The sequence below is a fragment of the Chrysoperla carnea genome, chromosome 2 (assembly GCF_905475395.1).
Source record: "Chrysoperla carnea chromosome 2, inChrCarn1.1, whole genome shotgun sequence".
Classification (NCBI taxonomy): domain Eukaryota; kingdom Metazoa; phylum Arthropoda; class Insecta; order Neuroptera; family Chrysopidae; genus Chrysoperla; species Chrysoperla carnea.
This window is the reverse complement of record NC_058338.1, coordinates 2,023,236-2,048,551: the sequence shown is the minus strand read 5'-3', so window position 1 is coordinate 2,048,551 and position 25,316 is coordinate 2,023,236. Positions and strand designations below refer to the sequence as shown.

Sequence of the window (25,316 nt, the reverse complement as noted above, 5' to 3'; positions counted from 1 at the left end):
TCTCTCTGTGGCATCGTAGCGCCTAAATGGATGATCCGATTTTCATTTAATTTAATGAAGAGTGGTCTTAGCTATGTTTCAAGATGATCCTCAAAAAGGGTTCAGTTTGGAAAATGCGTTAATAAAAAAGGTTATTTAAACAAAAGTGTTCTTAGATAGTTTATCAAGAACTTTTAGTTTGAAGTGCAAGTTTAACGTACCCGAAAAATTTGTCTTGGGAGTTTTTTAAATTTTGTAAATTCCACTTTGCATTTTCCCTCTATAATTTTGAAAAATAAAATCATGTGCAATTATTATATTTTGACGTAGGATCGTGTAAATTCAAAAATTAATAAACAAAAAAAAATTCTTAAAAGAAAATTGACATTCTATTATATAAAAAAAAAATCTGTACATATTTGAGGCTAGCGCTAGGTTAATTTTAAAAATTAATTATGAATTTTTTTGTTGTTGTTGTGGAAAATGCTTTTAAAAAGCATTCGATTTATTTATTTAGACCAGTCATTAGAGGAAGATTCTTTCATACGATATATTCGAGTATTGAGATTCGAGTATCCCATTTTCTGACATATTTTCACGTAAAATTTAGTATTTTACAGCAAGAGCAAGATATTCGAAGGACTATTAAGTCTAAACTAGGTCGATAAACGAAATCAAGTGTCATCTATGTACATTGTACACAATAGATAAGTTAATTGTATTATTTGTGTTTACATTATTTATAAATTATTATATTTGTTATTACCAAACTTCTTCTGCACGCTTCTTTTTTTCATGACCTCATAGAATCTTTAATGGAGAAGTTTGGACATGGAGTATATTTCAAAGTTAGATGGCAGAGGGAAATTAGTTTTTCTGAATAAAATGATAAATCTTTGAGTATGCCGTATGAAATAATTTTTCCTAATGACGATTATAGTTCACAGTATAGCGTCCTTTTCATTAGTATTTACTTACGAACAAGCTTAAACTTCGCATGTAGCTTCGATGAGTCAAAAATATATTAAAAGACACTTTCGAAAATATTCTCACATAAAAGAGTTTCATGTTCGCCATAACAAAGTCACACCCGTTTAAAGGACGCTAAATTGTGTGCTCTTAAATTTTTAGGATGCATGTTTGATAACATAAAAGAAACATACGATACAACCTCCATCTTTATAATTCAATTATATATGTTTACAGGATGTCCCAAAGTAATGAGTAGTAAGAAAATGGTGGATATGGGATGTTATTCTAAAAATAAAAAAATCCGCTACCGTTACCGAGTTACGGTTACGTTAATAACGTTTTTAAAATCACAAAATTCTTTAATAATATTAGGTAAGGTTATAGGAAATAAAATATACTACAATTTACCCTCATGACATTTTTTGAAAATTAACTTGTGAAAATTAAGTTTACTCGAAAGAAAATGAAGAAAAATGAAGTCGTAGCAGCTCGTTGAGGATGCCAAATACACTTTGTCTTTGAATTACTTATCTATAACCATAATTTTTATGGTGTTCACTACTTTTGGACATCCCTGTATAATTTAAGCTAATAAATCTTTTTTTTTTTTTGTAATTTTTAATAATTTATGTTATTATTAATTTTCATTTTTTGTTTTGTATTATATTATTTTATATATTTAATTAAATGAGAAAAAAATTGTTAATATTAAAAACGTTTTGTGTTTTTTTTAAATTTATTTTCCCGCTGCTAATCTTGGATATTGAATTTTTTTGCAAAAATCTAACGCAATTGAATCAAGAGAAAAAATTGCTCAAGGATATCACCTCATGTCATGAAATTGCCATAGGGATCTGATTTTTATATTTTTAATCCCCGAACTAAAAAAAGGAGGTGTTATAAGTTTGACCGGTATGTGTGTGTGTCTGTCTGTCTATCTGTCTGTGACATCGTAGCGCCTAAACGAGGGAACCGATTTTCATTTTTTTTGTTTGTTTAGTTTGAAAGGTAATTTAATAGAGAGGGATGATTTTCAAAATCGATTCAGTTTTGAAAATGTTTTAAGGAATTTTATTTATTGTCCGGGTCGTAGCCACAAATTTGAATGCGGGGAGAAGCTTTACAGAAAAAAAGCAGGTTGTCTGTTCAAGATAAGATTCGAACTGATTAAAAATTTTAGCGTGAAATATTGAAGCGTTTTAAAGAAATTTTAGGGTTGCCGAACTTATTCCCATCACTGTATATTTCGATAGATAATAATAAGAGCGGAAGTAGTTATGTATCTAGAATTTTCATTTTTAAAAGCTTGCCAATATCTATTAAAATAAAAATGAAAGTTTGTGTGTATGTATGTTTGTGCTTCTATGTGTTCCTAAAACATTTTACTAATACTACTTTTCCGTAAAAATGTAAACAGTTTAATTTGGTCAAACATCGAGAAATTCCAATTTTTTAATGAATCCTAACATAATTTATAGTTCCTACATTACTTCATATACATAGGGTATTAAAATTGAGGAATACTTTAGGCGCCAATCCAGTGCTGTACAAATGTGGACTGCAGTAATTTCCCCTAAAATGCATAGTTTTTGAATAAATTCTAACAAACTGCGGAAAAACGAAAAATCGTTAAATAGTATTAATTCATATGCGAAATTTTTTAAATCCGTGTAAGGGCAGTTTTACAGTCACGGGCTCCAGAGCTGCAAATATTGTTCAAAAAAACCTTTTGTTGCAATACCATAGACATTCATTGGATTCGAAAAACCTAGATTGGCTACTAGACTAAAAGTATCTATTTTTAATTACAAAAATATATTATAACAGCATGTATTTAAAAAAAAAGTCTGATGTCTCAACTAGTATGAAACGAAAAAACGAACAGATTTAAAAATAAATCGTCGGGTTCGGATGTGGAGCTCACTGTAATCAAATGAAAACACACCATAGTCCTAGCTTTAATCTGGGAACGAACGAATTTATTCGAATAACACATTATATAGCATTCATTGTCTTGTTCAAACTAAAAATAACAATTTTTTTATTAAGATTTTTATAATTAAATGTTTTGTTAATTTAATTAAAATAAGAAAGTGAGATATCGGAGTGTTTCTAAATTGTTGTTGATGTGTGTATCAAAAATAATGATCTAAAAATTTGTTATTAAAAAGAAGTTCCAACTTAATTTTCGGTAGTTTGAGTTAATTAGTTATTTTTTATTTGAAACTCAATGTAAGTCGTACTTATTTCCATTCTTTAATGTAATCTATTCATAGAGGTATTTTACCGGGTTAAATAAAACTTATATACAGAGTGGGCCATTTAAAACTATTAGTGTTAATAGCTCATTTTGTAATTAACTAATCAAAAAATAACTCAAACAAAAATTGTAGAGTTTGATGGGGGATTACCATGTTCTGACATTAGATTGACAATTTAGAACATAAAAAATAAGAGATAGAATAACGGCTTAAATTAAGAAGTTGAACCTCATTAGAAAACTAACATTTTTTATGTAAAACATTTTTCGAAAATCGTTAGCTTTCGGAGGAAATGTGACATAAAAAATATGTAATTGCATTTAATCGAAAGCCAACTTAAAGTTTATCGATCATTGTAGGCTAAAGATATAGACACAGCCGAATGTCCTTTATATATAAGTATATATCTGTAGCTAGTGTTCGATTAAATTTTTTTTCGATTAAATGCAATAAATTTAAGTTGCATTTCTTTCGAAAGCTAACGATTTTTTATCTCTTACCTTTTAGGAGAACTAGGTCCAATCTGATATTAGAAGATTATGTCCTTCATCAAACTCTGTAACTTTAGGTTTGAATTATTTATTGATTGGTAAACTACAAAACGAGCTATTAGTCATAATATATTAAACTGATTTGTATATTTCAGATATATTTGGTGGTTGAAAATACACATTTTTTAATGTGCGTAGGGCCACCAAATATATCGGACATATAGCGATAGTGTCACGTTTTTATTGAACGAAAGATACATCAAAACAAATATTTTGGTGTAAAGAACACATGTGGGCAAACGCTCCCCTTTAGAGCTACAGATGTTTTGTATAACGTGTTGAATTTCTGCCGAGCCTCTTCGGGTTTTCGAGAAATTGTTTCGAACAAAAGTTGTTAGTATTTTAATGAGAATTAAAGAAGAGATAAAACTATTTTAAAGTTTTGTTCTTTCTTTAAACTATATTGCAAATATATATTTGGCAAAAATGAACTCGTAAAAATTTCATCAACTTTTGTTTTAAATTCCCCATTGAAGTCTTCTAAATGTAGCCATTTATGAAACACATTTCCATTGACTAGTTGGCTGTTCAAGCTGTTTGGACATTTGTTGACATTTATTGATTTTTGATCTCGAGACTGTTATCCGTGGGGATATTCTAGTTAAACTTTGGCAAAAACGTATTGCCGGACAGGACGTTAAAAATTCACTCGAAACAATCGATATTTGTAATAAAGATTCGTTTCCAAATGTCTACCAAATGCTTTTCGTTCTGGCAGTTTTGCCTGTGACAAGAGCGGCGAATGAACGCTCTGAACCAAGTTCTGAGCCAATCTTCTGACGTAGTCTGAAGATTGACTAAACGGTTTAGCCTCGCTCAAAATAAAACGCAGTGTAAAATTCCATGCTCGCAAACTTTTGGAAAAGTTTTTTTCTTTAGCTCACGGAATTAATCATTTAAAAATAGTGACTGAATATCACATGGTGCATAAAAGTTTGAACTCTCCCCCTTAGATGATTCCTGCGCACTTACCTGTTGAGTATAGCTTCCGCATTACAAATAACATGTATGGAAGTTTCGTCATTCTCCATACCGACTCTACCAGTTGGATCGTTGGATGATTAGAGATCCCCAAGTTGTGAAGGTGATAGTTCAATCGGCAGTGTCCTGTCAAGAGCCCCACCACCATTCTTTAATTCGGTAAATTACAGATCATCTTGCTATGGGAATGACAGGCTCAGTTCGAAGCATTCATAGGCGCGGATGTTTAGATAAATATTATTTCATTGAAAATGAAGAAAAATGAAAAAAATTTTGATAAATATGGGGAAAAGATATGAATTGAAAATGGTATTTCACAATAGACAAATAAAATTGGTGATGTTTTATAAATAACTTAATTGGCATTGTTACAAATTTTATACTTTATTTTTTTTTTAAGTAATCAAAGAATTTGTCACATAGATACAGTCACATAGAAAAGAACTCTTATTTATGACCTTTGTACAGGATGTTATACAATTGACCGTAGAACCACAAACTTCCTGAATAAGCTTATCAAGATGAACGACAAAGCTCTTTACCTCAACATATCCACCTTCGTGTTCCCATACATGTAATTGTTTTTTTTACAAAATTGTTTAAGTACACTCCTACATATCTCGGGAGTGATTTCTTGAACCATTTCCCTTATTATCTGTTCAAAATGGTTTACATTTCTAAGCGATCATTAACATTCCTATCGAACTTCCTCAATTTGTGGTGGACACATTGTATATTTGATGTCAAAAGTGAACAACTAAATGTTAATATTTTTGAAAGCAGAAATTTTTATAGAAAATAACTTTTTTTCGTAAATCTTAAAATAAAAAAGTTTCCCATATGTAGCCAACTTAGTTAGTAGCACCCTGTATATGTAATAGCTATACTATTTTTCATTCATGGTACACTTTTTCATGGAATCACGCCTTCTTATACTATGTATAAGATATTTCTTGAAATAATATTTATTTTTATAATAACTAATAAAATTTTGTTTATTTATGATTTTTATGTCAAAATATTAAACTAGTATAAGCAAGTCTTCTTATGTAATTCACATTTCTTTTCATCAAATTTCAAAAGGTTAATTATTTCTATTTATTAATAAAAATAAAAAAGTTAATATTGATTATTAAAATAACTAATTGAATAAATACTATACAGCTAAATAAACAGGTACTTAAATAATTGGTTGTTATAACCATTATATATTCTATGGTTAAAACCGATATACAGACTGTGTTCAAAATCATTGCTGATAGAGAAACAATGTTAAATATTTACTACAAAACTATACATAGAAGCTAACTCAATTTATTTTGCGCATCGATCTCTAAATCGCGATGTATATTGAGCGATGCTAAACCGTTTAGCCAATCTAAAGTATGTTTTGAAAGGCGCCAAGTTGAAAAGGGGCGTTCATTTGACGCTGTTGTCACAGGTAAAACTGCAAGAACGCAAAACATTTGATTAGACATTTGGAAACGTATCTTTATTACAAATACCGATTGCTTCGAGTGATTTTTGACGTCCTGTCGCGCAATACTTATTCGCTAAAGTTTAAGTAGAACATTGAATAAGATTTTTAAAAAGAATTTTAAGATAAGTTTTAAGATATTTATTAAATAACAACAATATCAATCTCTGTCTGAGAATATTAAGTCTCGTTTCGTACACGTGGTCACCAAAATTGATTTTCTGACTACGATATACCGCTATAAATTTTTTCTGTTGAATTTTTGCCAAAATAAAACGTATACAAAATATTTAGCTTCAAACAAGTGAGATTTTGTTTCTTTAAATAATGTGCTGATTACAGCAGTTGATCATATTAGTTATATTTATAATATTTATACAGTGTGTTCACCCTTAATAACTCTTGACGATATGATGTTATTATTGTTTTGTGTGAAAACACGTCGATTTAGATATCGAGAGGAAAATTCAAAAATGGTGCCTAGAGAGTTTTAGGTTTCACCTCTTCGCTTCTAATTACCCCAACTTCGAAATTTCACCCCTTATCTTGGCACTCCTTATCTTGTTACATCTCATTTAAAAGGGCACAAATTCCCTACTTAACCATGATAAAAAAAAATGAAATCGATCGAAGATGCTATTTATTTCAAAGTCGAGGAGGGTGGAGGTGAAGGAACTTGGCACCCTTTACCAATTTGTCTTTTTCTGTTTTGATTTTCATCGGGACCCCATAGCAGTTACATTATCCGTCATTGCAACCACTATAGACTAATAACAACGAAAAAAATTTAATGATCTATTTATGAACTGAATCATTAATCATTAATTAAAAAAAGGTTTGATGAACATTTAAAAATAAATTTTTTAGATGACTCAATCGAAATAACTCTAAATATGACGTGTTTGATCATCATAAACATGACTTTGTATGCCAATTTAAAAATATATTAGTTTCCTCTTCATGAAAATATTTAAATTAATTTTTCTTAAAAATTTTAAGGTGGCGTTGTTTGTGGAAGGGAATTTATTGAAATGAATTAAGTACATAAAAATTTATTTACGAAAAATTAAGTAACATACTTAGGTATACTTAAGTCTCAGTCATGGCAGAAACTGAGGGAGGTTCCGAGCAAGATGATGTTTCATTTCTTCGGACGGTAAATTTTACAATGTTTCATATAATAATGTTCAGCGATTTTATGTGTTCAAGTATTAATGTCAGCAAAGTAGAAATTTTTTATCAACTTTATTAGTTGCATTTGTTTATATAGACAACTGACGTCATGACCACAAAGCAATATGGCGTCCACTGCGTTCAACATGAAGAATGTAGAACAGGAGAACGATCGCTATAGAAAATATTGTCCCCAAAATATGTATAAAATAAGTGAGACGCTGCGATCAATATGTAGTATCAATAAAAGCGGTCTGTTGTGCGCTAATTTCAAATGATATATCAATTTGTACATTATGCTAACAACAACAGCTAACTTCACAGATACAACTTCTTGTTGACAGCGCGACTGGTGGCTGAAAAATGAACTATAAATTCTACAAATTTTTAGGGACAGGTACGCTAATGCTTTAGTACATAGCGATCTTTTTCCTGTTCTACATTCTTCATGGCGTTCAACTTGTTCGTCAAATTACGCGCGAAATTTGAAAATGTAAAATTTAAATGTCATTTTTATGTTATTTATTCTTTATCAAAATTTCACTTCGATAACTTTTCTCAACATTAATTATATGAACAGATAATCGCTAAATGTGTATAAGTATGGAACGTTAGAACCTAGTTTCATACATTTTGTCCAAAATATTAATCAAAATTGACAATTTTTTAGGAAGACATGGTATGTCTTTCGTGTACTGCCACAGGAGAGAGAGTATGTCTTGCGGCCGAAGGATTTGGTAATCGTCATTGTTTCTTAGAAAACATTGCCGATAAAGTAAGTTATTTTGTTCCAAAACAAACAAAACTTTCGAAATTCAATAATGTTTTAATGATTTTTATTTTATTTTTTTCAAGAACATTCCGCCTGACTTATCCCAATGTGTTTTTGTAATTGAACAAGCTCTTTCAGTAAGAGCTTTACAAGAATTGGTGACAGCCGCAGGCTCCGAAACAGTAAGTCTAGACAGCATGAATCAAAATTTTGTTAAATATTATTGTTTGACTTAAAATTACCCTCCAATAATTCTTAAAATGTGTCTAACTTTGTTTCGACCCAATTATTTTTTTTTTACAAAAAAGAACTCATTTTTCAAATTTTAAAATAAAAGCTTTTTCATAATTTTTGAAACGCTGTTTAATATGTGTGTTTTGTATTTTTTTTCCCATAGAACCATTCTCTAAGTGGGTCTTCAGATTCTTTTACATAAATGTACATTAGCTTGGTCCATTTGGTCTCGAATAAAGATAAAATTTCTTTTAAAAATCGGGGAATTAGTATTGAGTCTATTGATAACTGGGAGTTAATATCAAGCCAACTGGCGATTAAAATTCTAACCAATTTAAACATGATAATAACCCGTTTTTGATAGTTTCAATTTAGATTACCAGATGGCAATACTTTTATACTTACCATTTATCAGAAAACTGCGAGTTGCAGCCCCGCCAACTGGCGATAATCATTGGTACTAATTAAAATAGAATGGTGACTCGTTTTGAATAGTTTCAATATAAACTATCAGGTTACTTTCTATTTATTAATGGTGATTGAAATATTAATCGATAAGGAATATTTTTCAAAAAATATTTTATGATATAAAGTTGAATTTGCGAAGGATTAATATCTCATAATCATTCTGCTAAACGTTTAAAGATTTTCGAGACAAAATTTCCAAATTATTGGACTATAAATATTAAAAAGAATCTGAATACCAACTTTGGAAAAGCCCGATTTTGACCGGAAAACTGTTATATATGTATACATACATTTGTGCTTTAATATCCTTTTTTAAATAACAAGAAAAAAACAAAATTAATTATGAAAAAGCTATATGGACCTAAGACGCTGGATATTTCACAATTTTTTTGTAATATTCAAATCAAAAATTTTGAATTTTCCAGGAGCAGGACTCTTTAGTAAGTATTACAATTGTATTCGTACGTTATATTCGGCATTTTTTTCAATATATATTTTTTTTTTCGCTTTTTATTCGTAAGAAATTTACGATTTTTTATTTTTGCAATATAAGCTACAATTTAAAAGCTTTTATTTATTAACATCCAAGCGCTTTAAATGTCTCATTAACTAAAAGTTACTTTTTCGGCAAGTTTACATATTCGAAAATCGTCTGCATTAGTGCGAATGCTATTTTTATTTGAAAAATTTAATAATTTGATAAACAGTATATTTTGTTCCAAATTTTGAGCACAAAAATACAAATTATCAAAATTTCGAACTATTCTAAAAATTTATTTCCTTAATTTTCTTTTTATTTTGTTTCTGTGATGCATATCAAAATTATTTGTTTCGTAGAATAGAAAATTTGTATTTTTCTAACATTTATTTAGAAAGTAGTTATAAAAACCGTTTTTTTCGAGCACCATAGAAGTAGAAAAAAAGTTTAAAATGTACAAAAATAACTCCACACATGAACACTTAGATTTTGGAGCGTTCAAAACAATTCTGCACCGATTTATTGGTAAATATTTTCTTTTGTAGATTCCTAGAATTACTAAAACATTTATATAAAAATCAGTAAAATGCAAATCCTGTAGATTTGGAAATTAACTTTTAACTAAAAACACGTTTAGATATGGAAAATTGGTTGTGTGATTACTTAGTGAAAAGTTTGTTACGCTAATTGAGATTAAGTATAATGAGGGTTCCAAATTAATTTATAAATTTTAAAAATAATCAAATAATGAATCTATTCAATCATTAGGTCATGTTTTTGGCTAATGTTTACACTAAGTAATCACACTTTTAATAATTTAGGAAATGTTTCGAAATTTACTGCCATTCTTGATAAAGCATGCCAAAATACGAAATGATTGGCATTTTTTTTCTAAAAAATTGGCAAAATGGAATAATTCTGTTTAATTATTGTTTATAAAATATTTTTATTATTTGATAATAAATTTTATCGTGGTAATTATGCAAGGCTCCACCTATTTTTTTACTAAAATAGCCAAAAATTAATATTTTTGAAATTTAATTTTCTTCAAGTTCATGGCGCGCCACTTTTTTAGGGGACAGTAAAGCTAATGACTTTAAAAAGATTGAAAATCCTGCGAATTTATCATTAATGCCAATTTTGAAGTATAAATAATTAAAAATTTAATTTTTCTTTTTAACGAATTTTTTAAATTCCAAAATCAGAATATTTATAAACTTTCTAAAGGTTTTCCCAATTTTTTTAATTGAAAAAATTACCAACTCGTTCCTTTTCATAAGCTAAGGCACGGGTTGATTAAATTGGAAAATAGGAAAAATATAAAAAATTAATATATTTTTTGGACTATAGGTCAAAACATATTTTTTTTTCACCAATTTGAAAATCAAATTAAAAAATACTAATTTTTGGCTATTTCGTAGCACGGGATGGAGAAGTGCACCGTTGTCTTAACTGTCGCAAAAATTTCTTCGAAAGTTATTATAATAAATGTTTTGATAAAAAATAAAATATATTTATTTCCATAGGGAAAAGGTACCGGATCCGGACACAGAACTTTACTGTACGGTAATGCAATTTTACTTCGCCATCTCAACAGTGACATGGTAAGTTTTCTTTTGTAAACATCACCCAAAGAACACGCTTTCACAAGTAATTTTTTGATTTTAGTATTTAGCTTGCTTGTCTACAAGTTCAAGTAACGATAAACTTGCATTCGATGTGGGTTTACAAGAACACAGTCAAGGTGAAGCTTGCTGGTGGACTGTTCATCCAGCTAGTAAACAAAGGTTTGAGAAAATTCTGTGAAAAGTCTTTCGTCTTTAAGTGGAATTTAGAGCTAGAGGCGTCCACTCGTTTTCGTCAAAGTATGCGCGAAATTTGAAAATTTAAACAATTTTAAATTCTAATTGAGACAATTTTCAAAAATGGGTGTAGTGTAATACTTTATTCCACTGAAAGACATTTTTCATTAAGCTTTTGAGAAATAGCTTAAAGCTTATTAATAAAAAAAATTGTTTAATTTAGATCTGAAGGTGAAAAAGTTCGTGTTGGTGACGATTTAATTTTGGTGTCTGTTGCTACTGAAAGATATTTGGTAAGTTTCAACATTGGAATGAGACATAAATCACACCGATACAAAATTTCGGAACCATTTATGGCTATCGATACAGCCGTTATTTTATTTGCTATAGGCTAATTTTTTATGTTAAGAGTCGAAAGACAGTCAAAGAATACAAATGAGTTGTTCCAGAAAACATTCACGATTTGTCAAACTTTTCTAAATATTTAAATTTCTTAATTTTAGCATACGACAAAAGAAAATGAGGTATCTGTTGTGAATGCAAGTTTTCACGTAACACATTGGAGTGTTCAGCCATATGGTACAGGTATTAGCCGTATGAAGTATGTTGGTTACGTATTTGGTGGAGATGTTTTACGGTTTTTCCATGGCGGTGATGAATGTTTAACCATACCGTCAACTTGGAGTCCACAAACCAATCAAAATATTGTTGTTTATGAAGGTGGTGTTGTTATGGCACAAGCCCGTTCATTATGGCGCTTAGAATTAGCGCGTACCAAATGGGCCGGTGGTTTTATTAATTGGTATCATCCGATGCGTATACGACACATAACCACTGGCCGTTATTTGGGTGTGAATGAGAATAATGAATTGTATTTGGTTGGGCGAGAAGAAGCCACAACTGCTTCATCCACGTTTTGCTTACGACAGGAAAAGGATGATCAAAAAGTTGTACTTGAAGATAAGGATCTGGAAGTGATTGGATCTCCAATTATTAAATATGGTGATTCCACTGTTATTATGCAACATTCTGAAACTGGTCTTTGGTTATCTTATAAGGTATGTAAAATGAAAGTCATGGCAAAGATGGCGGGATAGTCAAGTAATGAGAGCAATTTTTGAAAGGGAAAGATCTTCTTTACAATTCGCTAATCTTGTTGAAGGTTTTGGAACCTTCAAATAATATTAAAAGATTTCAAAGTTTATCCAAATTAATTTTCTTCCCTCTAGTCATATGAAACAAAGAAAAAAGGTGTTGGCAAAGTTGAAGAAAAGCAGGCCATTCTACACGAAGAAGGAAAAATGGACGACGGTTTAGACTTTAGTAGATCACAAGAAGAGGAATCACGTACTGCTCGAGTAATTCGTAAATGTTCATCGTTATTCACAGCATTTATTTGCGGTTTAGAAACATTACGGGAAACTCGTAGGCACTCCTTATTTTGTTCATCCGTAAATCTAAATGAAATGGTTATGTGTTTAGAAGATTTAATCAATTATTTTGCTCAACCGGAAGTGGATATGGGTAAAAAGAACTATTTGAATTACTGTAACAAACTTTTGTAATAAAAAAATAATTTATTTTTGTTTGTTTTACAGAGCATGAGGAAAAACAAAACCGTCTTCGAGCTTTACGTAATCGTCAAGATTTGTTCCAAGAAGAAGGAATACTTAATTTAATATTAGAAGCAATTGATAAAATTAATGTAATAACATCACAAGGCTTCTTAGTAGCGCTTGCAGGCGATGAAAGTGGTCAGAATTGGGAAGCTATTTCTGGCTATTTGTATCAACTATTAGGTACGATCAATTTATTACTTTTAATACATTTAGTACATCGAAGATTGCACTAAACTCAAAGCCAGTGAAATTTTTATGGGCTGTCACTGGAAACAAAGTTTTCCGTTTCATAAATGAAATTCTGAATGGGGGTTTTCGGTGCACGAGCCAGGTACTCATCTTTTATGTCAAACAAGCAGGGAAACTATCTGCCATAAAAATTTTGCCGATTTAACGCTTCTACTTTTTGAAAATAATTGATTTTATAAAAACTTTTCAGCCGCTATAATTAAGGGTAATCATACAAATTGTGCGCAATTCGCTAATGCAAATCGTTTAAATTGGTTATTCTCGCGTTTGGGATCGCAAGCTTCCAGCGAGGGTACTGGTATGTTGGATGTATTACACTGTGTACTTATCGATTCACCAGAAGCTTTAAATATGATGAGAGACGAACATATCAAAGTTATTATTTCATTATTGGAAAAACATGGTAGAGATCCAAAAGTTTTGGATGTATTATGCTCACTATGCGTGGGTAATGGTGTAGCTGTTAGAAGTTCACAGAACAATATTTGTGACTTTTTATTGCCTGGTAAAAATTTATTATTACAAACACAATTGGTGGATCATGTGGCCAGTGTTCGTCCTAATATATTTGTGGGCCGCGTTGAGGGTAGTGCGGTCTACCAAAAATGGTATTTCGAGGTTACTGTCGATCATGTTGAACAAACAACACATTCTCCACCACATTTAAGAATTGGTTGGGCAAATACTACCGGGTATGTTTTTCACTCTTAATATATTGCCACACAAAAAAAAAGTGGCGCATTTAAAAAGAAATTCCAAACAAGTATATCTTGGCGAAAAATGATTGGATCTCAAACATAATATTTTATGCGCATTTTGTGGCTTTTTGATTCAAAAACTAGAAGGTACAAGCTACCGGACTAAAAATATTTCATTATTTTTCAACATATACCTGTTTGAAATTTCGTGAAAATTTAAAATTTTCCTTTTTACAGGGCAGTAGAGCTTTTATTAAATATCTTCTTATTGAATTTTTGTATGGTATTAGGTATATTCCTTACCCTGGAGGGGGTGAAAAATGGGGTGGCAATGGTGTTGGAGATGATTTGTACTCGTTTGGTTTTGATGGTGGTCATTTATGGAGTGGTGGTCGAAGTATTCCTGTTGTTTCAAATCCTAGCCAACCGTTAATTAGAAAAGGGGATGTTATTGGATGTGGCTTGGATTTAAATGTTCCAATAATAACATTTACATTTAACGGAGCTCGAATTCTCGGTAGTTTTCGTAATTTTAATTTGGATGGAATGTTCTTTCCAATTATAAGTTGTTCGTCAAAACTCAGGTAATTAATAAACGGTAGAAAGTTTTTGGATAACTCGATGGCATCTTCTTAATAAACTTTTCTATGTTTCTAGTTGTCGTTTTCTACTTGGTGGTGATCACGGTAAACTTAAATTTGCCCCTCCGATGGAATATTCTCCACTAGTTGAAAGTTTATTACCGCAACAAATATTAACGATTGATCCATGCTTTTATTTTGGAAATTTGAATAAAGTAGTTTTGGCAGGACCATGGGCAATCGAAGATGATACAGCTTTTGTACCAAATCCAGTCAATACAACCACGGTAAGTTTCATCCTCCATATTCCATCTAAATTTGACCTTTTTTAAGATATCCCCATTTGGGAACTGGAGGAAAAAATCCAGTTTCGGCTTCAAAAACCCCTGACAGGTTCTTAATGTATCCCAATACCCATATAGCTTCTATTTTTTACAAAATTTTGGGTAAATTCATTAAACAATATATTTTGTGTGGGATCCTTTGAATCAAAATTATAAAATGAATTATTTTTAGGTGACACTTCCAAGCTATGTAGAATCAATTCGTGACAAATTAGCAGAAAATATTCATGAAATGTGGGCAATGAATAAAATTGAAGCAGGCTGGATGTGGGGTGACCATCGTGACGATATTCGACGTACACATCCATGTTTGGTACCATTTGATCGATTGCCACAAGCCGAACAACATTACGATGCGCAGTTGGCCATACAAACGTTAAAAACAATGATTGCACTTGGTAGGTACTACAGTTATTTTGGACAATTTTTACAATGAACTTCACAAAAATACATCGAATTCCTATTCATCGAATTCGTATGATTCTCACAAATTTTTTGTATAGTGGAAAGCTAAAATTATTGTTTTGTAGGATACTTTATTTCAATGGATAAACCACCGTCTCGAATAAAGCAAGTACGCTTACCAAATGATCCATTTATGCAACCCAATGGCTACAAACCTGCCCCCTTAGATTTGAGCGCTGTCACTCTAAACGCAAAAATGGAAGAACTTGTCGATCAATTAGCTGAAAATACACATAATTTATGGGCGAAAGAACGTATTCAACAAGGTTGGACGTACGGTCTAAATGAGGATCCCGATTTAAAGCGAAGTCCACATTTAGTACCATACAGTAAAGTTGATGAAGCGATTAAAAAGGCCAATCGTGATACAGCCTCCGAAACAGTACGAACATTATTGGTTTATGGATATAATTTAGATCCACCGACTGGTGAAGCTCACGAAGCGTTACTTGCGGAAGCGTTACGCTTGCGTCAACAAGGATTTAGAACTTACCGGGCTGAGAAAACGTATGCAGTTAGTTCTGGTAAATGGTATTTTGAAATGGAAGTTTTAACAGCTGGTCCAATGCGTGTTGGCTGGGCGAAAGCAGATTGTGCGCCAGGACGTATGTTAGGTCAAGATGAAAGCTCTTGGGCATTTGATGGATATAATGTGAGTATTCCAAAAATACCAATTCCAGATATTTTACCAATGATCGATATAATTGTTGCTTTTATCTTAATTAATATTCTGTCGGGATGGGGTACAGAAATATTTATTAATTAGTCAAAACTGACTAATTGATGAGCGAAAAAATATCCCTAAATAAACAAAACTCCTCCTGAAGCAGTCTACTAATTGCTAAAAAAATGATTAAGATAAAGGCAATGCTTATATTGAGCCAGCAAATAAATGTATCCAAATCTTGGGCCAAATTCACAGATGGAAAATATTGTAACTATATCCAATTTAATAGGTAATGGATTTTGTACAATTTTTATAATGTTTCGGGATAATTTCTATTTCAACTAAATCGGCATCACATGAAAGAATTTGACCTAAGATGAATAATTTCAGTTTTATGTTTTTTTTTTTTTTTATTTATTTTTTTTTTTCTTTGTTGATTGATAATTTGCGGAAATTTTTGGATAAATAATGATGGGTTTATTTACAATAGCAATTAAAGTGGCACGCTAGTACAAGTGAACCATTTGGGCATGTACCACAAGTGGGTGATATAATAGGATGTTTTTTGGATGTTGACGATGCAGGAATTAGTGAGTCTCCAATACACTGAATGTTGGAACTTGTATATCCCCCGTGTTTTTTTGTTTGTTCCCCAAAATAATTATTGTAAAATGTGTTAACAAATATTAATCAAACTCAAAGGAAGTATCTCCATGACTGGACGATTATAACAAATTTTCTCATTTCATCTTGCTGGCGCCTTTTGTTTTATGAAACAAAAAAAATTTGAGAAATATAGAAGTATCCACACGATAAAATAAATGAGACCCCAAAAAAGGTGTCGTGTTTTTAAAAACAATTCGGTTATGTTTTAGGTATGCAAGTCGCCGTGTTATTTTTAATTTTTGATTTCAGTGTATGTTTTTAACCGAATTTGAGGATTTTTTAATTTGTACGCCAGCAAAATTATCTGAGAATATTGTTAACGTCGACAACGAAGACACTTCCCCAGTAAAAACATCATGTCACGTGTGTTACGTCATGCCCCAAAAATATACTTTATAATTGGCTAAAAAAAATTACGTTTTTATTTTAGTTTATTTTTTTGTATCATTTTGAAAATATAAAAATGATGTTAGGCTCAATCAAAATTTATTATTCGTTAATTCTCAAATTAACAGGAAGAAAAAGTATATTGTGGAAATGCAGATTCATTTGGTAAACAATGGCAAGTTGGTGATATTGTAGGAGTATTTTTAGATCTCATTGACCATACCATCAGTAAGAGCAAAAATCCATTCAATTCTGGTTTTATTACGAGTTTTTTTGTTGAATTTTGCGTACTAAATTCAAAAGCGTCATTAGCTGATTTTAAAACCAATAAGTTTTGAGATATGTAATGAAACTTTTCGCTTCTGGCTTAGTAATAAAACATAAACGATCACTTTCGCATGATTTTGCAGCAATTTAAAATCTTTTTTGCCTCTAGATTAGTGTTTTGACCACATAAAAATTAATGATGTTACTAATCTAAAATATTTAGCCTAGAGAAATTAGATCCAAAATTAAATCCAAAACCGTACTTTTTGGCTAGTAAAATTGTTTTGACCAAGAGAATAAACAAAAATTTTCAAAAGTTTCTTACAATATATCCTGCAGTACAATCCTTGAGAACAATTTGTCAACCGAAGGCGAGACCTTTCTTCTGCAGCACGATTTCGGACCCAAACATTCTAAATCTGACACCATGCAGTTTTCTGCAGGTACAAATTACATTGTATGGAAGTTTCATCGACCTCCATACAGACCGTACTAGTGGAATCAGAGATCCCCGAGTTATGAAGGTGGCAGTTCAATCGACGATGTTCTACCACCCTTCTCAACTGTGTTCTAGTGAATTTTAGTCGAGCATAGTCGAATGGCCTAACTTGTATTATACAAAGATTGGCCTGTCGCTTGCCTTGCCCAAATTCCCAGTAATGAAGATGGGCTACTCGTAGCCATTTCTTGATGGGAATAACAAGCTCAGATGAAAGGGCGTTTGAGACTACCCCGTTGTTTCATTCCCTTCAACGCCAGACTAGTCCGGTATCCAGATCAGTTTGACTGTCTTATTCAGTGCCAGGTAGTTCAGTTTCTCGAATCATTTATAGACTATCCTCGATTGGAATCAACTTCAAAGCTGCGACTTAACTATCTGAGAACTGTAACCCCTTTATGTTGTATATCTGGGTCGATATTGATCAATAAAAGGAATCGATTATTTTATTCTAGGTCCATAAACCCCCGCCCTAGAATGATCTCCGGCATTTGACTCATCCGATCCTGCAGTATAATAGTTTGATAAAGTCTTAACTGTATCTAATTTCTCTGGATTGTTACTAAAATCATAATTAAATTTTATTTTGGATCCTAAAAGAAACTAAAAAATGCTTCAAAATTTAGGTTTTTCATTAAATGGTGAATTATTAATGGACACACTTGGTGGCGAGACCACATTTAGTGAGGTACAAGGTGATAATTTTGTTCCGGCATTAACGTTGGGTGTTGGACAAAAAGCAAAATTATGTTTTGGACAAGATGTAAACCACTTAAAATTTTTCACAACTTGTGGGCTACAAGAGGGCTATGAACCATTCTGTGTGTAAGTATAACTGGCTTATTAAAGTCGTTGGGCCTAGTGAAAATTTTGATTTGTGAAATTTGATTTGCACAAAATTCTTTAAGCCTTTTGAAATTTTAATACTTTCAAAATTCCCTTGTCCCAAAAGTAACGGGTGCTCTTGTTGCATCAGGTAGAAAATAAAATTCTAAAACGGAAAGTCCTCTTCCATTTGTTCCAGGTGTTTAAATTCCAGGTGTTTAAATTTGTGCCAGCGATTTCAAATTGGCCTAGCCATATCGATAAAAAAATAACACAAATTTTTATCAGTTTTATGTAAAATTTACGTAAAATTATTTTTATTTTTCTCTAGAAACATGAAACGAGCCGTTACTTATTGGTACACAAAAGATCAACCAATTTTCGAAAATACGGATGATATGCCTGATACTAAAATTGATGTTACAAGAATTTTAGCCGGTTCCGATACGCCGCCATGTTTAAAGATATCCCATAATACATTTGAAACAATGGAAAAAGCAAATTGGGAATTTCTACGATTGAGTTTGCCCGTCATTTGTTTACCAGAATTTATTGAGTATGTAAAAAATCTGGTAGACTCTGTCATGAATTTTCTTGAAATAATATTGTTTTTCCAAATTGTTTATAGTGAAAATGAAAAAGCACGTCGTTGGCAAGAAATCAAAATACGTCAGCACCGTTTAAGGAACGATGCTGATCAACAAACTCCCGCACACATTGAGCAGATAATGCGAAGTGGATTTTCGATGACCGACATCAAAGGTTTACAAAGAAATTATGAAGATGGAACAGAGCAAGAAGAACTTATGAAAGAACGAGAAACTAAATCTAAATTAAAACCAACGAGACCCGCACGAAAAGGTTTGATTCAAAATTTTTTTTATTTTTTTCTACCAAGGGCAGTATATATGTATTTTCTGGAGATCATTTGATTTGCAAAATTGATGACTAACACGATTGTTTTTATTTCAATAACGTTACAGGTTCACTTGTACGAAATATCCAACAACCAGCGTACGATATTGATACAGGAATAGGACCCGATGGAAAAATTCATCGTTCAACAAGTGACGTCGATATGACTCAATATAACGAAGCGGAAAAAGTTGATGATAAGAAAAAACGTGGTCGTTCACCTTTCAGATTTTTTTCACGAAAAACACGTGATGCTCAAGTTGAGGAAAAAGTTAAACCAAGTGTTAGAAGTTCTGAGCCACCACCCAGAATTAATATACAAGATCCAAGTGGTAAAATGTCAGCCAGAAATGCTCAACCATCTTTGTCACGAAATGCTACAATGCGATCGTCACAGGGTAATTTAAATTTACCACCTGGAGCAACGCAACAAAAACAAATGTCTGTACCAGGACCCGCAGCCGTTGAATCAATTGGAAATGAAATCTATGATGTAGAATGTTTGAAACTGATTAACGAATATTTCTACGGCGTTCGAGTATTTCCTGGACAAGATCCAACACACTTGTATATCGGTTGGGTGACCACTCAATATCATTTACATACCAAAGATTTCAATCAGAAGTGTGTACGTCAAGCTTCAGTCGTTATTGTGGATGAATACGATCGAATTGTGGATGGTATCGATCGTCAATCATGTTACATGGTGCGAGCCGATGAACTCTACAATGAAGTGAGCCAAGATTCGTCTGGTAAAGGTGCCAGTCAAGGAATGTTTGTTGGATGTTTTGTGGACACAGCAACTGGTTATTTAACTTTCACATGTGAAGGCAAAGAAACTTCCCACAAATATAAAGTATGTAATTAAAAGGGAGGATTTGATTGAATATTTTCTCGATAAATAATTTTGATTGAATTACAGATGGAACCTGGTACAAAAATATTCCCTGCAATTTTTGTTGAAGCAACATCCAAAGAAATCTTACAAATTGAATTGGGTCGTACACCCACAACTTTACCACTTTCGGCAGCTGTGTTACAAAACAGCGATCGGCATGTTGTACCACAATTTCCACCACGGTTGAAAGTGCAATGTTTAAAACCACATCAATGGGCCCGTGTACCCAATCAAAGTTTACAAGTACATGCGTTGAAGTTATCCGATATACGAGGTTGGTCTATGCTTTGCGAAGATCCAATCTCCATGTTGGCGTTACATATTCCAGAAGAGGATCGATGTATTGATGTTTTGGAGCTAATTGAAATGGATCGTTTGTTAAGTTTCCATGCACATACGTTAACTCTTTACGCTGCGTTATGCTTCCAATCCAATTATAGGTATTCATTTTATGTTCAAACATCTCTTGGAGAATATTCAAGCAAACTGTTTATAGGTTGGGTAAGCCTATCCTAGGATGGGACAAACTTAGACCATAGGTTCGTTGTGATACTAAAAAAATAGTTCCATCCCCGGCCACCCCGTCCATGAACCATTTGGAGTTGTTTAAGAACAGCAGGAGTGCTTTGACGTCAACGAACGTCTGGTCGTAAAGGTCTTCATAAAGAGGCTGGCTCTTCCCTTTTATGACAACTCCTGCAATAATCATGATGCGCTGCATTAGCCAGTACCCTATGCGCTGTTTTTTTTCAAACTTCTCAGCACATCTTGACTTTACCCCGCATTCATTGGTTCAAATACGATATGATTATTGCCTTCTATTCACGAAAAATTTCCCTAATTTGTTACAGCGGAGAGCTTAACTTAATTTAACCTTTTGAAATTTTAGGGCAGCCCATGTTTTATGCCAACATGTAGACCAAAAGCAACTACTTTATGCAATTCGTTCGGAGTATATGTCCGGACCATTACGTCAAGGATTTTATGATTTGCTGATAGCTTTACATCTCGAATCGCATGCCACGACTATGTAAGTTATTTGTCTGTAAAGGCCGTGTCAAGGAACATACGATTTTCTTAGTGTTTTAATTTGAGTATCAATTTTTTCGCCAATTTTTCAATAATTTCTACGTCAAAAATCGATGGGTTTTAGATTTGCAATAACGATTTATAATTTCAAAAACTAGACAAGATATTTTTAAATTTTATTCTGAATTTTCATGTTGTCCTATCGAAGTTTAGAAAAATCAATAATCAAATTAAAGCGCCATAAAAACTGTAGAAATGAAATCGTTTCAATTAATCAAAATTTCGAACTTATTATGTTTTTATAATACAGGGAAGTTTGTAAGAACGAATATGTAATTCCATTGGGACCAGAATTAAAAGAACTTTATGAAGATCCAGAAATGGGTCATAGTTTACGTAGCTTAAAATCAGAATCAGTTCGACCTCAAATGAAAATGACCGATATTGCGTAAGTATACAAGTTTATGCTACCATTTTAAACAAACATTTTTTAATCAATTTCCTTTTGATATTTTAGCGAAAATGTTGATAATATTCGGAATTTATACTCGCCATATTTTCCATTGGATGTCGTACGAGATTATATAATGTCTGCTTTGGAGGAAGCGGTCGAAATTAATCAAGTACATAATCGAGATCCGATTGGTGGTTCAAATGAAAATCTATTCTTGTAAGTATTACATTTTGTGGACAAGTTGACAAAAGAACACAACTCAGTCGGATTAATTTGACCAGAAAAATTACAAATTTAATTCCATTTATTTATTTACAGACCATTGTTAAAATTAACAGATCGACTACTTTTGGTCGGAATGCTACAAGATGAAGAAATTGAAAAACTTTTAATTATGATCAATCCAGAAACTTGGGATCCTTCATTTGAAAAAGGTAACAAATCTTCCAATTCGAATAAGGAATGCAACAGACCAAACTGTGTATAACGAATTTAGGAAAAAATAGCCCCGGATTAAATAGATCCGGAAAAAATAGACCATTGTATCCAATAATCATGACAGAAATCCCGGTGGCGTAGCTGTGTTCTTTCCAAATGACGCCTGGTCTCAACAGAATTCTATAGCTTTATCTGCTTAAATTAGTATCTCTTACCCGGATAGACGTCTCGCCTTCGGGTGGTTTTTTTCTCAAGCAAGGCATCAGGGACCCCTTACTCAAGGTGATAGAGACCTATTTGCAGTACCTCTCGGTTATACCTCCCTTTCCAATTTTATGGACTTATTTCCTGAACAGGACTTTTTTCTTGATAAATAACTAATAGCCCCAAAATATTGATTTATGTTGATCTAGATGGCAAAGATGAACATCGCAAAGGTTTGCTACACATGAAAATGGCTGAAGGTGCAAAATTACAAATGTGTTATTTGCTCCATCATTTATGCGATATCCAATTAAGGCATCGTGTCGAATCGATTATTGCTTTCAGTCATGATTTTGTTAGTGATTTGCAAGTGGATCAATTACGTCGTTATAATGAGATCAAACAATCTGATTTACCGTCTGCCATTGCTGCGAAAAAAACAAGAGAATTCCGTTGTCCACCGCGTGAACAAATGAATGCCATCTTAAATTTTAAGAATTTACTGGAGGAAGATAAGGAAAATACTCCATGCGGAGATGATTTACGTGAACGATTAAATGGTTTCCATGAAAAACTAATGAATCATGTATCGCTTAGTGCGTTACAAGAGGCTGAAGCTGAAGCTGTAAGTTTTCAAATTTTATATTTATATGCTCCAAAATAAAAATATTTCTTTAATATTTAATTTTCTAGGAGGAAACAGAAACACAAAAACCTGGAACTATTAAAAAACTATACAATTTTATAAATGCTGTAAAAGAATTAGAAGAAGAGCCTAAAGAACCCGAAGAACCACCAAAAAAGACACCGGAGGAAATATTTAGAAAAGTATTAATTGCAACAATTGTCAAATGGGCTGAAGAGGCAGAAATTGAAACTTCCAAATTAGTCCGCGAAATGTTTAGGTAAATATGTACACAATCGAAATATTAAAGGAAAATTTGTTTAAGATTTCTCTGCGAAAAATCATCGAATTTGGAACCGTAATAGCTCATTAAAACTATATTAAATTTAGGAATAATATACAAGTTTTCAAACGAACTATTGCGGTTCCAAATTCGATGACTTTTCGCAGAGAAACATCGGTTTGAAATTTTGTTGTGTATAGCCCAATCAACTTGAAAGATTTATTTAGCTTTAAAAGCATCCCGGAAAGCCCAAAATCACCTGCTGTCTTCCACCAGCCTCTTAAATTCACTTTTGAACTATTTAAAGTTTTATTTTAATAAACATTTTTACAGTTTATTAGTTCGTCAATATGATACCGTCGGGGAATTAATTCGAGCCCTTGAAAAATGTTACGTTATAAATGCAAAGACGAAAAATGATGTGGCTGAAATGTGGATTGGTTTAAGTCAAATTCGATCACTTTTACCAGTACAAATGTCTCATGAAGAGGAGAAATTAGTGCGGGAACGCTTATGGTAAATTTTTTTGGAAATATTCAGATCCATTTTAAAAGATTTATTATTGGGAATGCATTTTTGAAAAGATGTGTTTTTCAAAAATTTAACCTTGAGAAAATAAAATTGACTGGCTCGTTTAAAATGGATCATACAGTATGTATTTCTAAAATTTTTGTTGAATTCAAATTGGTTTTTTCTGACAGGAAACTTGTAAATAATCACACATTTTTCCAACATCCCGACTTAATTCGTATTTTGCGTATTCACGAAAATGTCATGGCAATTATGATGAATACGTTAGGGCGTCGCAATCAAGCACAATCAGATAGCACCCAACAAGCTGAAGGCGAAACGACTGTCTCCCATGAAAAGGATACGTCCCATGAAATGGTTGTGGCATGTTGTCGTTTCTTATGTTATTTCTGTAGAACTGGACGTCAAAATCAAAAAGCAATGTTTGATCATTTCGATTTCTTATTAGAAAATTCAAATATTTTACTTGCTCGTCCAAGTTTACGTGGTTCGACACCTTTGGATGTTGCATACTCCAGTTTAATGGAAAATACAGAATTAGCTTTAGCATTACGAGAACATTATTTGGAGAAAATTGCTATATATTTATCACGTTGTGGTTTACAATCAAACTCCGAATTAATTGAAAAAGGTTATCCAGATTTAGGTTGGGATCCAGTGGAGGGTGAACGTTATTTGGACTTTTTACGATTCTGTGTTTGGGTTAGTGGTGAAAGTGTTGAAGAAAATGCTAACTTGGTGATTCGTCTATTAATTCGACGTCCTGAATGTTTGGGCCTTGCGTTACGAGGTGAAGGCGAAGGTTTACTTCAAGCAATTAAAGAAGCAAATAAAATGTCTGAAAGAATAGCAGATCGTCGAAAAATGTTAGAAAATGGTGGATCGGTCGATAATAGTGTATTTAGCCATCCGTTACCAGAATCTGAGGACGATGAAGATTATATCGATACAGGTGCTGCAATTTTGAACTTTTATTGTACGCTTGTCGATTTACTTGGACGTTGTGCCCCAGACAGCGCTGTTATTGCACTCGTAAGTCAAATTCAAGGTTTTTTTTTAAGGTATTGGTTGTTTTATATAAAAGGTGATTTTTTCAGGGTAAAAATGAATCATTGCGAGCTCGAGCAATTCTTCGTTCTCTAGTTCCATTAGAAGATTTACAGGGTGTTCTCAGTTTACGATTTACACTTACACAACCAGCACCAGGTGAAGAAAAACCTAAGAGTGATGTTCCATCTGGTTTAATTCCCGGTCATAAACAGAGTATTGTTTTATTTTTGGAAAGAGTTTATGGTATCGAAACAATGGAACTATTTTATAGTTTATTAGAAGAAGCTTTTCTACCAGATTTACGATGTGCCACCATGTTGGATAAGGTAAGTTTACACAATAGGTTGGTGAAAGTATCGGGTCAAGTCTGCATAATAAGGAATGTGGCAGTGATCTCCCTGGGATTAATTTGCCTCTCAAGATTCATTGCAGTGGCGGAAAACAACGTGAACTATGTCGGGCAACGTCTACGGC

General features: G+C 32.3%; 1 protein-coding gene across 1 annotated transcript in view; it reads left to right on the top strand.

Moving 5' to 3' along the window:
* Nucleotides 1-3,142: 3,142 nt before the first annotated feature.
* LOC123291850 (ryanodine receptor) overlaps nucleotides 3,143-25,316 on the top strand; it is a 35,609-nt gene continuing 13,435 nt past the window's right edge. The window contains exons 1-30 of the mRNA XM_044872281.1: nucleotides 3,143-3,183; nucleotides 7,221-7,377; nucleotides 8,065-8,169; nucleotides 8,250-8,348; nucleotides 10,873-10,950; nucleotides 11,015-11,133; nucleotides 11,372-11,441; nucleotides 11,652-12,206; nucleotides 12,378-12,672; nucleotides 12,747-12,947; nucleotides 13,207-13,708; nucleotides 14,005-14,298; nucleotides 14,372-14,582; nucleotides 14,812-15,037; nucleotides 15,170-15,756; nucleotides 16,953-17,052; nucleotides 18,217-18,415; nucleotides 18,747-18,971; nucleotides 19,044-19,276; nucleotides 19,399-20,186; nucleotides 20,253-20,668; nucleotides 21,118-21,258; nucleotides 21,568-21,705; nucleotides 21,775-21,927; nucleotides 22,030-22,145; nucleotides 22,563-22,982; nucleotides 23,057-23,258; nucleotides 23,595-23,777; nucleotides 23,963-24,824; nucleotides 24,890-25,168. Of these exons, the coding sequence (XP_044728216.1) occupies nucleotides 7,324-7,377; nucleotides 8,065-8,169; nucleotides 8,250-8,348; nucleotides 10,873-10,950; nucleotides 11,015-11,133; nucleotides 11,372-11,441; nucleotides 11,652-12,206; nucleotides 12,378-12,672; nucleotides 12,747-12,947; nucleotides 13,207-13,708; nucleotides 14,005-14,298; nucleotides 14,372-14,582; nucleotides 14,812-15,037; nucleotides 15,170-15,756; nucleotides 16,953-17,052; nucleotides 18,217-18,415; nucleotides 18,747-18,971; nucleotides 19,044-19,276; nucleotides 19,399-20,186; nucleotides 20,253-20,668; nucleotides 21,118-21,258; nucleotides 21,568-21,705; nucleotides 21,775-21,927; nucleotides 22,030-22,145; nucleotides 22,563-22,982; nucleotides 23,057-23,258; nucleotides 23,595-23,777; nucleotides 23,963-24,824; nucleotides 24,890-25,168 (7,851 nt within the window). The 5' untranslated portion in view covers nucleotides 3,143-3,183; nucleotides 7,221-7,323. The remainder of the gene's footprint in view (nucleotides 3,184-7,220; nucleotides 7,378-8,064; nucleotides 8,170-8,249; nucleotides 8,349-10,872; nucleotides 10,951-11,014; nucleotides 11,134-11,371; nucleotides 11,442-11,651; nucleotides 12,207-12,377; nucleotides 12,673-12,746; nucleotides 12,948-13,206; nucleotides 13,709-14,004; nucleotides 14,299-14,371; nucleotides 14,583-14,811; nucleotides 15,038-15,169; nucleotides 15,757-16,952; nucleotides 17,053-18,216; nucleotides 18,416-18,746; nucleotides 18,972-19,043; nucleotides 19,277-19,398; nucleotides 20,187-20,252; nucleotides 20,669-21,117; nucleotides 21,259-21,567; nucleotides 21,706-21,774; nucleotides 21,928-22,029; nucleotides 22,146-22,562; nucleotides 22,983-23,056; nucleotides 23,259-23,594; nucleotides 23,778-23,962; nucleotides 24,825-24,889; nucleotides 25,169-25,316) is intronic.